This window comes from Dermacentor albipictus, chromosome 2 (genome assembly GCF_038994185.2).
Source record: "Dermacentor albipictus isolate Rhodes 1998 colony chromosome 2, USDA_Dalb.pri_finalv2, whole genome shotgun sequence".
In the NCBI taxonomy this organism is placed as follows: domain Eukaryota; kingdom Metazoa; phylum Arthropoda; class Arachnida; order Ixodida; family Ixodidae; genus Dermacentor; species Dermacentor albipictus.
The window spans coordinates 78,042,790-78,058,461 of NC_091822.1; the positions used below are offsets into that span (position 1 = coordinate 78,042,790).

General features: G+C 48.4%; 1 protein-coding gene across 1 annotated transcript; it reads left to right on the plus strand.

The window, feature by feature from the left end:
• Positions 1–7,796: 7,796 nt before the first annotated feature.
• Positions 7,797–8,363, plus strand: LOC139055723 (uncharacterized). The gene has a single exon (XM_070533259.1). The coding sequence runs from the start codon at positions 7,797–7,799 to the stop codon at positions 8,361–8,363; it is 567 nt and encodes a 188-aa protein (XP_070389360.1).
• Positions 8,364–15,672: the final 7,309 nt, after the last annotated feature.

The following is a 15,672-nucleotide window of genomic DNA, read 5'->3' on the forward strand; positions in this document are numbered from 1 at the left end:
CATTTTCGTTGTAAAGCGTTTTTACTTCCTATTACTTGTTTTCTCCTGCCAAAAGTCATGGGTTCGAGTGCCTTAACTACACCTTACTTATCTGTACTTTATTTAACACCAAAGATAGTGAGAGCTATACTCGTCCTTCGCGATGTCAACTGGAATCCGACCTGGAGATATGGCCAGTTTGCCCATACATTATGTTGGGTCGTAGGTTAAATGCCTTAATCAACTTCGACGTAATCAAAACCAAAGGTCGCTTTTACAACTCCCGCCAGAGTTCGTATGTGAAAGTACCTTATTATCTACCTTAATTATCTTCACCCTAATTGACACCAAAGCTCGCGAATGGGACTCCCGACAATATTATGTCAATTTGAATTCAACTTGGAGATTTGGCTCGTTCTCCCATATCTCTAAAGGGTTTCAACTCCCACCACAGGTCGAGGGTTTGACTAGTACCAAATGCCTTTCTTCGAACACCTTAATTAAGTTCGTCTTAACGCCAAAGTAGTGGACTCGACTCTCGACTTTCACAATGTGAACCAACGTGGAGATATGGGCGATTCGCCCATATCTCCAACTGGGTTCAGCTTCCACCCAACGTCGAGAATTCGACTCCCACCATAGGTCGTAGGTACGAGTGCCTTAAGTAACTCAATCTTAGTATAACTGTGCCTTAATTATCGCTTCTTTAATTACCCCGCAGGTCGTGAGGTTTGACTCCAACCAAAGGTCGGGATTCGACTGGTTTGGGTGGTTCAAATAATTTCGCCTTAACACCAAAGGTCGTGGGCTCTACTCCCATCAAAGGTCGACGGTTCAACACCCATCAGAGGTCGTGGGTTCGACTCTCCGCCCTCACAATACCAACTTGGATCCACCTTGGAGATGTGGGCGGTTCGCCCTTATCTCTAAGTGGGTTTGACTCCCTTCAAATTTCTAGGCTTCGTCTATCACCAAAGGTCGTTAGTTCGCCTCTTTACGCTCGCGGTGGCAATTAGAATCCAACTTGAAGAGTTAGCCTGTTCGCCCAAATCTCCAAGTGGGTTCGACTCCCATCAAAGGTTGTGAGTTCTAGTACCTTATTAACCTCTACCTTAATTGCTTTGCCTTAATTAACATCACAGGTCACCCCGACACTTCTTCGCCTTGGCTTAACGCTTTGTTACAAAGAAACTGATGGCTTAACTCACCTTAATAAGCACCAACGGAGTGGGTTCAACTCCGTCTGAATTTTGGTGCCAATAATTTGGTGCTATAACGCCAGATATCAAATTTTCTCGTCCCCTGAGCCGTCTAAGGCTTTCGCCTTAATAATATGTAACAGCAATGCTAGGGCGCACGTATAGACGCTACGCGGTGCCCATCTTACATGGCAAGGCAAGTGGTATGATACGATGCTAATGATGCAATGGCGTTGATTTAGATGCATCCCATTAGAAACGCGGTGGTGACATAAACACCTAGCCAGCTTTATTTGACAAATGGCCCGGTACCATGATAATTATGGTGATGATGATGATTTATTACCACCCCCCAAAAAACGTGGCAGTGACATGGTTAATTAGTCAGTTTGCTTTCTTCGAGTATCCAATGTGTAGTTTTCTAGCCTTTTGTATACATCTCCTTAGGCTTCTTTTTTCTTCCTGAAACTTTGTCTAACAGCTTTGTTGCGCTACCTGTGCACCTGCTACCTGACGTTCTACAGTGTGTAATAATGTGCAATGGCAATGCAAAATGTACACGTATTGACACTATTCTGCGCGTATGTCCCTTCGCGTGTCTTGTTGCGCGCTAGGACGGCTTTATATAGCATTTTTCCGCTGCATGCTAGCAAGCGCTGGCCTGGCTCAATGGTAGAGTAGGTGACACCCGGCGGGAATCTCGGCGAGAACTGGGTATGCATTTTCTCATTCTCCGCTATAGGTGCTATGTCAACATGGTGTCACCATTGTCACCACGGCGGTTACCTTTGCCAACCGAAACGGCTATTTGAATGAGCCCATAACAGCTTATGGTATGGTAATACTTTATTGAAGTCCTGCAGATCCTGTGTATTCACGAAGCAGGCCGCTCCCACATGGGAACTGGAAGGCCAAGCCGCTCGGCCGCATCGTGGGCCTGCTGGACAGCCCATAGTTGGCCAGTCAGAAGAGGGCAGCGGAGAACAGCCTCCCATCTGGCCGAGCTGTTATCAATGATAGAGCGTGACCGGGCACACCACCACAGCATGCGTTCTAACGTGGCTATTTCTTCACAATCGCGGCAAGTAGCATCGGTTTAAGTACCCGGGTAGATTTTATGTAAGAGCGACGCTTGAGATACGTGCTGTAAAAAAATTAAATGCGCTTGAGAATAAATAGGTAGCAGCGTGCACATTGTCCCTCGTACACCTAGGCCTGTTCCTAATCAGTAAAAGGTCTGTGTAACAGCGCAAAAGCATTCTTTTCTCCTCCAAGCGAAGCCTCAGAAACAATACCACAGCTGGCGAAAGCCTCCCAGACGCATGAATAGCCCTCCGTCGCGAGCGCCGCGGTGCGGGGGATAAGCCGGCTACTCCCACTTCAGGAATTACGCTCTCTGCGTACTATTGAGAATTGAGACGACCAGAGAAAAAGCACCCGTCTATCTGGCCACCTAGTGTTTCACTTCGTACGTCTCGTGGTCTGCATAATCATGTCAGCTTCAAAGTGATCGTGACTGACCGATTTCATTTACTGACGCGAAAGCCTAAAACGGCATATTCAGCGAAAACGCCGGCATCTGTAGCAGCGAAAGGGCACCTAAATTATCACTGACTGCGACGCCACGTCACATGCGCGCGCTCACGGAGCAGAGTGAGCGGAACAACGTTGCGTGAATGGAGAGGGCAACGGCGCGACCCCACATCACCAGCGTGGCGCGACGGAGCATATACGACGACGCGACGCCGCGGGGGTGAGAGACGGGTGGTCATCGGCGAGGCAGTGGCGTGACGCACGGTTGCCGGCGTCTCGCTCTTGGAAGCCGATGGAGGTGAGGTCGCTGGACGTATCCTACGGCCCACAGGTATGCCTCCATGAGCTTCGATGCTTAAAAACAAGGTTCAAGAGCCTGGCGACGATGTTTATGGCGACTGTTTATGCAATCAGTTTAGCTTTCAAGGAACGACTTGGCTGTAAAGATATGTTGTATTGGGACAAACCAACTAGCCTCCGGGCAGTGAGTGGCGCGTCTTTGTGTCCACTCGGTTTATGAACCGTGTCTGTTTGTGTCACTGGCTAGGCCTTCAAGGCAGAATTTGCAGTACTAGCTCATTCCACGCACGATAATCTCAGGGGCAAAGACTTTTTCGGCAAGTGTATCGTACGACTGAGGACTGCGGAGCAGGCCAAGTTCTGTTGTCCGCTTTCACCCAGCAGCCTCCATGTCGAAGCAACCACCTCGTTGTACTGAAAGATTTTTTTTCTTTCGATTTTATCCACGTCCAGCGTTCTATTTAACGCTTTGACAATAGACACTAGAACACGTTCATTTGACATGTGGATTGAGCTGCTGCCCGTGCCTTGTGTGAAGAAAAACATGTTTGTTCCTCGCTGCCTCCTATAGCTTACGGTCGGAAAAGCGCAATTATGGTGATGAACCTTACAGCCGAGTCAATTATGCTCCCGGAAGGTATGGGCATTGCCCTGTTTCAAAAGGAGTGTGGCATCTGCATTGAAGCCCTAAGCGACTGCGCTAAGTCTCACCCTGCTGATGCCTCTGCTACAGAATAGGATTACTTAAAAATGAATAGCAAGTCTTTTTCCTTGAAGATGCGCAGAGCTTTAGTTACATTGTTGGCCAGACACGCTAAAATATTTGATTTTTGCACAGAAGAAGCAAGGAACTCACGCACTCCTCACATATTGACACCGGATCTGCGCAGCCTCTCCGACAGAAGCCTTAGCGAGTTTCCATATCGGAGGGCAAAGTAATTTCGGAGCAAGTCAGCGAGATGCTAACCACCGGCATTATTCAAGAATCGTCGAGTCCCTGCGCTGCGCCTGTTATGTTGGTTTAAAAAAAAGGATGTCTCAACTCCGCATACAAGAAGGACGTCTACCAACTCCCTCGCATCGATGACGTTATCGAGTGCTCGCATTTGGCGTCTTATTTCTCCTCAGTTTATTTGCGATCCAGATATTGGAAAACTACTATGAATCTGACTAACAAAGAAAAAAAAACAGTTTGTGTAACGCCAGATGGTTAGTTTGAACGTAATGTTATGCAGTTCAGGTTGTGGAATGCCCCCGAGACGTTTGAAAGATGTATGGACACAATTTTCCGTGGCCTCAAAAGGGAAATCTCTTTATGTTACCTGGGGCCTTCTAACGTTAAACTGTTCCAATATTTTCGCATTCCAATCTCCTGACGTCAAATTTGCGTAACCGCAGCGGCAAGGATGGGGCGGGGACCCGAAGGGTTGTCTGAACAGCCCAATCGAACGCTCTCCTCGTTTGTAGCAAGTCACTTTTGTTTGCTTTAAAAACGAATAAAATTGCCTACACTGAGCGGTATGTCTTATCTAGTTGGCTGAAAAGAAGCGAGGAGCACGCTCAAGTGGAGAGGGAATCCATACGGCTGAGCAAGTGCGCTGGAAATCGATAAACGAATGAAGAGGGTAGTGCCGGTGCCAGCGATGGTCCGCTTTCCCTTATTTAGCTTGTGGTGCCTTGTCAGAAATTATGGCGGCATGCCACAGCAGGTTAAGTATGACGCTAAAATGGATCCTCAGCAAATAAGAGTTGGTAATGTGAGGTCGTCAACGCGCCGAAAGTGCGCTAAAACGCTGCGCTGCGACGCAAAATGTTTTCTTGTACGTAAATAAACCCATGCTCTCTGGCAGGTACGAGAAGCCAGTGACTGAACGATCGGCAGCAGCCGTCTTATTCCTTTCGAAATGGCGCAGGGAGCCTATACCCTAAAACTATTCGAAACTTTTGTATTCCAATTCTGCAATCAGCCCTTCGCGATTGGTCGAAACGTTTTAGGCCCACCCCAATTTCGCCGGTCTGTCACGCGACGTCACTAAAATCACGATAGCTTCTCATCTGATATGACGTGTAAACATTGTATATGCATGATTTTACCAAACAAAAGAAAAAAATATATTTGTTATTCGACGCCGTTTCGCCTTTAGCCGTGGGCTATCGACGAAACGTTTTTTTGGGCTGCACCCACTTCACCTGCCTTTCACGTGACGCCACAAAACCACAAAAGGTCACCACGTCAAAGTGACGTGTACGCCTTAAAGATGCATTAATATGCCGAACAAAGCTTAATTTGCTTATCAATAGCCGCAGGCTGCCCCTATCCGAAAGGAATAAAAGATGGCTGCCGCTGATCGCTCAGGCACAGGATACTCGCACCTGCCACAGAGCGTGGGTTTATTTGTGTATAATAAAGCTTTTTAAGTGAGCGTGTAACGTCTTTGAGCTTTTTCGGCACGTTTACGACCTCGTTCTGCTAACTCTTCTGTGTTGCAGATCCGTTTTCGCGTCATTCGTAAACTTCCGTTACATGCCGCTGCGATTTTCGACCAGCCACCTCGCTCTTGTCAGCCAATTGGATAAGACAACCCGCTCAGTGTAGGTAATGTTGTTGGTTTTTCAAGCAAACATACGTGACCTCCTTTGAACGAGGAGGGCGTTTGCTTGGTCTGTTCAAAGAAATCGGAGGGTGACCGCCCGATGCTTGCGTCGGTGGTTACGCAAAGTCTAACGTCAGGAGATTGGAATAAGAACATATTGGAATACTTCTACGCTATAAGGCCCCAGCCTGTGGCTATTTAGAAAACAAATTCAGTTTTGTTGGGCATAATAATGCATCTTCAACGAATACACTTCACGCTGATGCGATGAGCTTTCGAGGATTTGTCTCGTGGCGTAGCTAAATTTGTCTCGTGGCGTAACTAGCTCGTGACGCAGCTAAAATTCATGCTGACCACGGGGCAGGTGCTGCGCCACGTTTATTCTTCCGCTCCTAAATAAATTCATGCCGATGCCAGCGGAATCAACCTCGGCGCAGTGCTCGTCCAACGCTATGACAATGCTGAATACGTGGTTGCCTATAGAAGCCATTCATTGAGCAAATCAGAGTGCAGCTACACATTCACAGAAAAAGTGTGTCTTGCAGTCGTTTTCGCCGTTCAGAACTTTCGCCCATTCGTCACAAGTTTCTGCCATACCAGTTCCGTGTGTCGTTTCTCAGTCATTACCTACAATTATTTTATTTGTTGGTTGCTACATGGCCCCCCTCTGGCCTACTTGTGCGATGGGCCGTGCGCTTACAAGAGCTTGACTTTGCAGTTCGCTACAAAATTGGTAACGCAGAGGCTGAGTACCTATCGCACCTCCTTCTACCTATGACTGAGTGTGACGCTGACAACTTTGATCAATATATAGACGCTATCGACGCCCCGTCCCCTTACCTCGTGAAATTCGAGAAAGCACAGCATTATGACCGTGGCTGAGATCTCTTCGCCTCTGGGAATGAGCACGCCAAGTGAAGCTGTTTTGTGGTCCAAGACGTCATCACCTACAACAAAAATACTTGAGGCCAATAAGCCCGCCTGCTCCTGGTCCTCCCACGCATTCTACGTTCCCACGTTCTTCTCTTCACACACGACGACGCAAGCTGCTGCCACGTTTGTTCGCCCGAACGTTTCACCACATCGAGCAATGGGTCCACTGGCCCAAGATGCGACACGACATGGAGACATACGTGTCGGGCTGCGAACCATTAGCATGTCACAAGCGTCCCACGCCTCCTAAATCTCTCTTCGAGGCTGTTCATGTCGATCTCCTCGGCACATTTCCGCGATCTAACAGTGCCAGTCGCCCACCATCTGATGCGCTGCGCCGAAACTGCGGCAATACCTGCAGCAATGGCCTTCCACGTAGCGCAGTTTATGCTTCACTTTGTGATTCTACGCCACAGTTCTCTACGAGTCATCAGCAGTGACCGCGGGCGTCAGTTCACCGCTGACGTCGTTGAGACGACCCAGCATCTGTCTGTCTGCCAGTACCTCCATACCACTCCGTCCGTGTCACCCGCTGTCCAATGGACTGGTAGAGCGCACAAACAAGACTCCTACGAACATGTTTTCCAATTGTATCAATTCCAGGCACAAGAACTGGGATGAAGTACTACCTTATATCACTTGCGCTTACAACACCTCGAAGCATGAGCAACAGGGTCCCCTCCATTTTATATGCTCTACGCTCGCTCTCCTGGCCGCTATCTCGACAAGATTTCTTCCTTTTATGCTAGACGAGGAAATTTCGGTTGCCGTTACATTGTGCCAACCTGAAGAAGCACGTCGCGTCGCAGGCCTCCGAACTCTAGCATCTGAAAAGCGTTCAAAGATTCGTTACGACGTCCGCCATCGGTCCGTATCCTATACTAAAGGTGACCTTGTGTAGTTGTGGGCACGGGTCGACAAACGTGGTCTGCGTCGGAAGTTTTTGGCCTGCCACTCCCGTTAATTCGTATTTGTCCACCGCCTAACTGGTGGTACGTATGTAATCTTCGGCTTCACAAGCAACGGTCGCCGTTCTAGAAAGACACAGCTAACGCACGTCGCACCTTAAGCCTTTCTACAGTCGAGGTTCGGAATGACTTGCTCAGCAGGCATCGTCCGCGAACGGGGAAGTGAAGTTTGCGAGCGGAGTTTGGATGAAGAGGAGAACGAAGCTGGGCGGGCTCGCGTGTGGTGCTGTGAGCTGCTTTCGCTGAGCGATACCTTCGAATTCTTCACCTTGTAAATAAACGACCTGGGGATGGCCACCTGTAAGGCAGAGCATGTGATGATAGAAATAATGCCAGGCCGATTGAGACGCCAGAGCGTTTTCATTCTTAACGTGTACAGTAGCCCCAATGACCTTCTCCAGCGCTTCAAAGCGCTTCTAAGCAAGGCAATCAACCTCGCCGGGACTAATCCTTTGGTGATAGCCGGAGACTTCAATGCCCCGCACCACGCGTGGGGCTACATGTACAACACGGTCAAGGGAAAGGAGTTATGGCAGAATGCTACAGACTTGGACCTTACGCTCGTCACTGATAAGTCGTTTCCGACCAGAATGGGAACATCTTCGTGCAGGGACTCGACTCTCGATTTAACGTTCGTCAAGAAATTTTCAAAGGCGCAATGGACTAACACTGCTGTTGATCTTGGCAGCGATCATTATATCCTCACTACACACTTTCCAACAACACCTAAGAGGCTGAAGGAGTTCTTCGTCACGGATTGGGACAAGTTCCGCAAGATAAGGAATGAGCGCCAACCTCCAACCACCAGACTGAGCCTTGAGCAGTGGATGGACCAGATCAGGGAAGATATCGAGTAACACTCACAAAATATGCACGGACCTTCCCGTGGAAAAGATGGATAGTCGCCTAGCCTATCTACTAGAGGCTAAGCAGTCCCTCCTCAATCGATGGAAGGGCCGATGGCTAAATCGCAGACTACGCAAAAAGATTGCTGAACTCAATAGAACCACAGAGGAGTACTGCCACACCCTCTCAAAGCAACAATGGGACGAGGTGTGCAACTCAGGTGATGGTCAAATGCGGAATGGTCGAAACTGGAATATTTTAAAGCATCTTCTGGACGACACCTACACAAGGTCCAACCAGCAGCATGTGACGGCAAAGCTTCTGCATACAGCCACACGAACCAAGACCACGGAGGAAGTCCTGCAGAGCCTGGTGGAGAAGTACCTCCCTGTTGGTCCCCGGCAAGGGACATCGGTCGCCTACGGAGACTACCTTGGGCCACCCAACTCCGAGCTGGATGCAGACATCAGCACTGAAGAGGTCAGGAGGGCGCTGCATCAGCTTAATAGCAAGTCTGCTCCTGGTCCCGACGGCATCACAAATAAGACCCTCCGTAACCTGGACGATCACTCGATAGAGTACCTGACCAGGGGCGTAGCCAGGGGGTGGGGCTTACGGGGCTTCAGGCCCCCCCCCCCCCGCCCCCCCCGAAATTTTTTCGTGCTGTCATGTGCCGCCGACCAAAACAACTCCCGGCGCCAGAAATCATGCTCGATTTTGTCTAGAATGTCCTTAATTCACGCCCGAAAAGACATTTTAGCGCGAACATTGCTAAATCGGGCTGGATTTCGCGGCAACGCCCATGCATAGGGAGTCACATATCGTAACGCAAGGAGCCCCACCGGGCACAATATTTCAAGGGCGTTTTGAAGGCGAGCGGGGTCGTCTCGGCATCTCGCGGAGGCCGCGGAATCTACGGAGCGCTTGGATTTCAATTCTGAAACGTTGTGGGTGTGAAGTTCTCATAACATTTTGATGCGAAAGGTCCATTGACATTTTCAAAGTCGTGCTTTAGATTTTCGATTCCGGAACTTTTTGGATTTAATGCTGTTGTAAACATTTGACGCCAAAGGTGCATCGACTTTTCTAAAGTCGCACATCGGGCCATACAACGAGACAAGCCAAATCAACATACTATCAGACAAGTTGACAAAGCACGCAGCGAGGTCCGATGAGACAAAGTGTTCTGGTGGTTCATTTGTGCCATCAGCTCACAGAAAAGAATATAAACATTTTGTTTTTTCACCTGCGCCAAAGCATCCATGTCAAGACACTAAAGCCGCCATTGTAACTAAGTGCTTATTTATTTTTCTACCGAGACCTTTATTCGCGAGGATATATTGAGCCTCTTTCTCCTTTCTTTTTCATTCTGTTTTTTTTGTTCTCGCAACCCGCGGGCTGCCGATCCAGCCAGAGCGCATGCGTTTTTCTCGTGCTGCATCGATAACCGCGCGGCGCACTTGGATGCGCGTTTGTTTTTCTCTGGCCGACTGCATTATCACCTGGCAGAGTTTTGGACGCTTTCCGGCTAGTAGACGAGAAAAAGAAACAATGCATAGTCGCTCGCCGCCAGCACTGCGGGGACGCTATGGATTGCAACGCGTTCGCTTGAGCGCAACCTCTCCGGAAAATTTTGTCTCGTCAGTGTAGGATACCGAGCAGTACGCGTATGGTTTTCTGTGGACCAAGCTTCACACGTTTTCTTCGATAATCGTTCGGTAGCCACGCTAGGTGCCCAAAGTAGGCATTCGATTGTAGCCAACATGCTTTCCTTTGCGTTTTACTATTTCGCTGCCCCCCACCCACACACACAAAAAGAAGACATTACTGCGGCGCAGCGAATTTTCGCGTGGTGAAAGTTCGATTTTGTTACTTCTTTTGCGGAAAGTAATGGGCGACGGGACGTTTCAGTTGCCGGATACTATTTTATTATTGCAATAGCAGCTCTATGAAGACTCCAGGCGCATTCCTGTCATTGCCCTCATGTTGCGTATAAATAAAGGCCAAGGGCGATAACATCGTGACCGCACGCCGCATGCTCTATGTGCGAGTGAAAGCGTGCGGGGGGGAAGGGGAGGTGGTGAGCCGACGATGGTGGCTGAGTCTTGTGTGCGCAAGGGAGAAAAGCGGGGAGGAAGCGTGCCGCCTTCCGTCGCACGCGATACATTTTGGGAGTGGAGGGAAGGGGGGGGAGGTGCTGTGATCTGTGAATCTGTGGTTGCGCAACCTGCTTATTTGCCTTGTTTGACGCATTATATATAGTGACTTTTTCTTAGGTACGTAGATTTATTGGTGACTTATGCGTATATTTAAATATCTTGTTGCGAGGTTTCGTGCATATGCGCAGTGAACATTGTTACCAGTGACAATTTTTTGCCCTGTATCAAGCTGTATCTTCACATTTGTGCATTCCATTGTATCTTCGCATTTCTAATGTACGAAGGCGAGTCAAATGAAAGTGAGACAACCCGCCCGGTGCAATAATGGTTCGGTTCATTATTTTCGAGGCATGCGCGTAGCACATACGCATCTCATTTACGAGTGACATGCAGAGTTGAGGTTAAATGTTCTTTAATGCTCTCATACACGAGGTTTAACATGGTTGCGTGACATTATGGACACTTCAAAAGTTGAACAGCTTGGTGTCGTGAGGTTTTTGACCAATGAAGATGTTTCCCCAAAAGAAATTATTCGCCGTATGGCTGCCGTATGCGTTGAACATTGCGTTTCATTGGCCACTAAAAAGCGTTGTAGCAAACTGTTCAAAGAAGCACATGAAAGTTACAAAGGCGATCCATGGCCGGGCCAAAGCCACCGTGCAATCACCCCCAACACAATTGAAAAGGCCGTGGTTGCTCAGTGGCTATGGTGTTCGGCTGCTGAGCACGCGGTCGCGGGATCGAATCCTGGTCACGGCGGCTGCATTTCGATGGAGGCGAAATGCGAAAAACCCGTGTACTTAGATTTAAGTGCACGTCAACGAACCCCAGAGGAGGATGACGACTTTTTGTCAGTAATTGTTACCGTGGATGACTCATGGTGCCGCTACTACTAGCCCGAAACACTACGGCAAATCTTACAGTGGAAACATTTGAATTCACCGCTCCCAAGGAAAACAAAGGCCGTCAGTTAAGCCGAAAAAGCGTTGACTTCTTTTTAGATCGTTAGGGGCCAATATTGATCGAATTTTCTAAACCTGGAGAGACTCTAAATCGTTTCAGATATTGTGAAAGATCGGATCGGCTGCGTGTCACAATTAAGAACAAACGATGTTGAAAATTGAGCATTGGGGACATCTTGCTTCACGACGTTGCCCGTTCCCACGTCGCTGATGTGGTTAATACAAAACTGGCAATGTTCAAGCGGGAAACGCTGCAACATCCCTCATGCAGCCCAAACCTGTTGCCATGCGTCTTCCACATTTGGTAAAATTTGAAGAAACTGCTCAAGGGAACCAGATTCGTGTTGAAAGATGACCTGTAGTCATTTACAGATTTTTGAGGCAGCAACCCAAGAAGTTTTATGGGACGGGAATTACGCGACTTGTTTGTAGAACAAGTGTCTAAATACTCATGGTGACTACTTTTAAATAAAGTACCCCGTTTGTCATATATATTCTAATTGGCTCACTTTCATTTGACTCGCCCTCGTATATGTTGCAGAACTCCTGCTTTTTATATGTGCTCTTTGTTGCGACTGTAATTTCGGAGCAATTACTCGCAATGAACAACCGGTGCCAGCTGCTCCTGCGCAATACATTCTAACAAAGGAAAGCGTCATTGAGATTGTCCCCTGGTCGTTGCATATGGACAAAAATGTAAACAAGGTTGTCGAATGACAGACATGTATATATATATATATATATATATATATATATATATATATATATATACGAAATTTCTGTCTACGCCACTGTACCTGACAGAAGTTATCAATGAGACATGGAAGGAGGGCAAGGTCCCGGAAGCATGGGAGCGGGCACTTACCGTACTGATCCCCAAACCTGGCAAATCATCAAGCCTGGACAACTTACGACCAATATCGCTCACATCCTGCGTTGGCAAGGTCACGGAACATGTCATACTCAACAGGCTCACGAGGCTCATCGAACACAAGGAACTCTACCCCCACACGATGATTGGCTTCAGGGCAGGTCTGTCCACACAAGACGCCATAAAGCTCATCAAGAGTCAGATAATCGACAATGACACGCGGGACACTCGGGCCCTCCTTGGATTAGATTTGGAGAAGGCTTTCGATAAGATAGCCCATCAATTTATACTGCAATCGATATCCGAGCTTGGTCTGGGCGTAAGATTCCATGATTATGTCGGGTCATTTTTGCGCCGAAGAAGAGCGACTCCGCGCAGGAGACATGATCGCGGAAGAGGTGGAGCTCGGCACAAGGGGCACTCCACAGGGCTCGGTGATCTCGCCCACTTTGTTTAACCTGACCATGATCGGCCTTTCCAGAACACTCTCACGAGTCGAGGGCATCAGGCATACCATCTATGCGGATGACATTACCATTTTGTGTGTTGGAGGAAGTGATGGACAGGTTGAGAGTGCGTTACAGGAGGCCATCGAGGTCACAGACGGCTATCTTCGACCCACGGGATTAAACTGTTCGGCTAAGAAGTCAGAGCTTTTATTCTACCGCCCCTTAAGAAGAGGTCGTAAGCCCATGGGCTGGAGACCACTGTCTGACAGCACCATTTGTCTTCACACGGGCAAGGGAGACAAGATTCCTAGGGTCGACGCAATAAGAATACTCGGCATGGTAGTCGAATCTACTGGCTCTAACGCGCAAACGATAATCAAGCTCACGACCAAGACGGACAACGCAGTACGTCTCATCCGAAGGGTGGCTAACCGTCATCATGGCCTCAAAGAAGACAATCTGTTACGGTTTATTAACGCTTTGTGCTTTGCCACTTTGCCTACGTGGCGGCTATGCACAGATGGCAAAGAGCAGAGAGGAACAAACTCAACACGTTGCTCAGGAAAATAACTAAGCGAGCCCTGGGTAAACCAATCTTCACCAACACCAATCGCCTCCTCCAGCTAGGTGTGCATAACACTTTGGAGGAGATTGCAGAGGCTCAGGAAAGAGCGCAACTTGCCAGACTCTCCACGACCGCCGCCGGTAGGAGGATATTACAAGAGCTCGGCTACCCACCATCTGCAGAAGCACCAAGAATATGCCAGTTACCACGGGACATACGAGATTTGATCTCCGTATCGCCGATACCAAGAAATGTACACCCTGAATACAACAAGGGTAGAAGGAAAGCAAGAGCTTCAACCATACTCAAACAGATCCAGACAGAGCGGCGTAGAGCCTGCTTTGTTGACGCGGCCGCATATCGGAAGTGGTGCTCATTTTCTGCAGTACTGGTGGATTCCAAACAGCGACTCACGAACTGTGCATCTGTATGAACCGGAGATCCGGCGATAGGCGAGCAGGTGGCCATTGCCTTGGCGATGCTTGATGACAGCAGCGATGTCATCTACAGTGACTCACGGTCGGCCATTAGCGCATTTCAGTGTGGAGTGATCTCAGAACAGGCTTTTGGGCTGCTTCGTAAGGCAGGTCCGGATAGAATCAAGTATCACTTGCTTACTTGGTTCCTAGCCCACGTTGGGCAAATGGCGGGTGTCCCCACAAACTTCAATGTGACGGCCCACGCTGCCGCGCGCGCACTGACTGACCGCGCTGGCGCTGTAACGGCCGAAGAGAGAGCTACGCATGGTAGGGACGCACCTGCCACTTATAATGAACTTCTTAAACACTTCAATCTCTCGCGGCGACAATATCCTCCTCTTCATTCCAAGCTCACTAGGTCTCAGGCACTGACATTCAGACTGTTGCAGACAGAAACCTATCCCAACCTGTTCACGTTACATGCGATATATGCGGAGATTTACACTGATGACGCATGCCCTGCTTGCGGGGATAGGTCAACACTTTCGCACATGCTCTGGGGATGTATCTCTATAGCAAGCCCTGACCTCAGCTCAGCTAGGTGGGAGGCGGCCCTCCGCAACCCACTCCTGGCTAAGCAACGTTGGGCTGTCCAGCAGGCCCACGATGCGGCTGGCAGGCTAGGCCTGTCGGTCCCGACGTGGGAGCGGCCCGCGACGTGCTAATACGCGTTCTGCAGGGCTGTAAAATAAAAGTTACTCAATCAATCAATCAATCAAATCGTCGCGATAATATAGCAGGCTCCTCTCACTTTCATCCTTTAGCCCTTACAGTTAAACACGTGTAATTTTTGTCACTTATAGAGAACAGAACTCTGTCTTTAATATCACTATTCATGCAGTTTGTGATGATGGCAGAGTATCTTGTTACCGACCTGATCATTACAATAATATTTAGGAAGGAAAACCTAACTGTTGCTTTTGTCGCAGGTAATATTTCTCAGAAATTGAATTTTCTTACCCATTCAATAGAACCCTTAAACTCGTTCTGTGTTAACGCAGGAAACGTACTCGCTTAAAAGCACAGCAACATTACAGGACACGCACTCGGCCTTGTAAGCCTCTTTGTATGTCTCCAGTATTCTCATCATGCTTTCATATCAATGCCATTTGAAAGTTAACACAAGCATACTAACCGCCTCCATTGCTGCTTCAGTGCTTGCAGGCGTGTAATTTAATTTGCCAGCAGGTTGCAAACCCAGTACAAACTTAAGTGAAAACGAATTTCCTCGACGATCACCGGATGATTAAATGGAAACTAAAGATGTTTGTAAGGCGATTAGCATTCCTGGGATAATCCACGCACTTTCCGGCAATCAGTCAGGCAATAAATATTTTTTTCTTTCTCCCAACTTTGACTCCTTCGTGTGTTCGCTTGAGTGCGGAACCACCAACCGGCTTGTATATCCCGTCGCGAACTTCGCGCTAACAGCGAATGGGTGAAAGCCGTGAGCGTGAGGCAAATGAAATATAGACCTGGATGTTTCGCATATTAGAAGGACAATTGGCCATGCCTAGTACCAGGGGCTTGATTTGGAATAGGACGTGCGTTGCCCAGCTAAGTGTGGTAGATGTTAGCGTCAACCAGTTCAAAAACTCCGTCAACCTTATTGCAGGAAGGTCAGCCCCGTATCGCCACGAGGGTGGCTGATAATTCAACATTACGAGTAGCAAGATTTGTTTGTGGTCTTGAATTGATGGGTACAAAAATCGAACGTAAAAAAAGTAAAGCTCTTCGACATTCTACAAAAGCATACTCTAGCTACAAAGCTAGAGGCTACAAAGGTATATCAATTCCTAGAAGGAACGTTCAGTTTTATGATGGTGGTATAGCTC

What these genes read in the sequence shown, in the direction of transcription:
- LOC139055723 (XM_070533259.1), top strand. Translation starts at nt 7,797, where the DNA reads ATGGCCACCTGTAAGGCAGAGCATGTGATGATAGAAATAATGCCAGGC.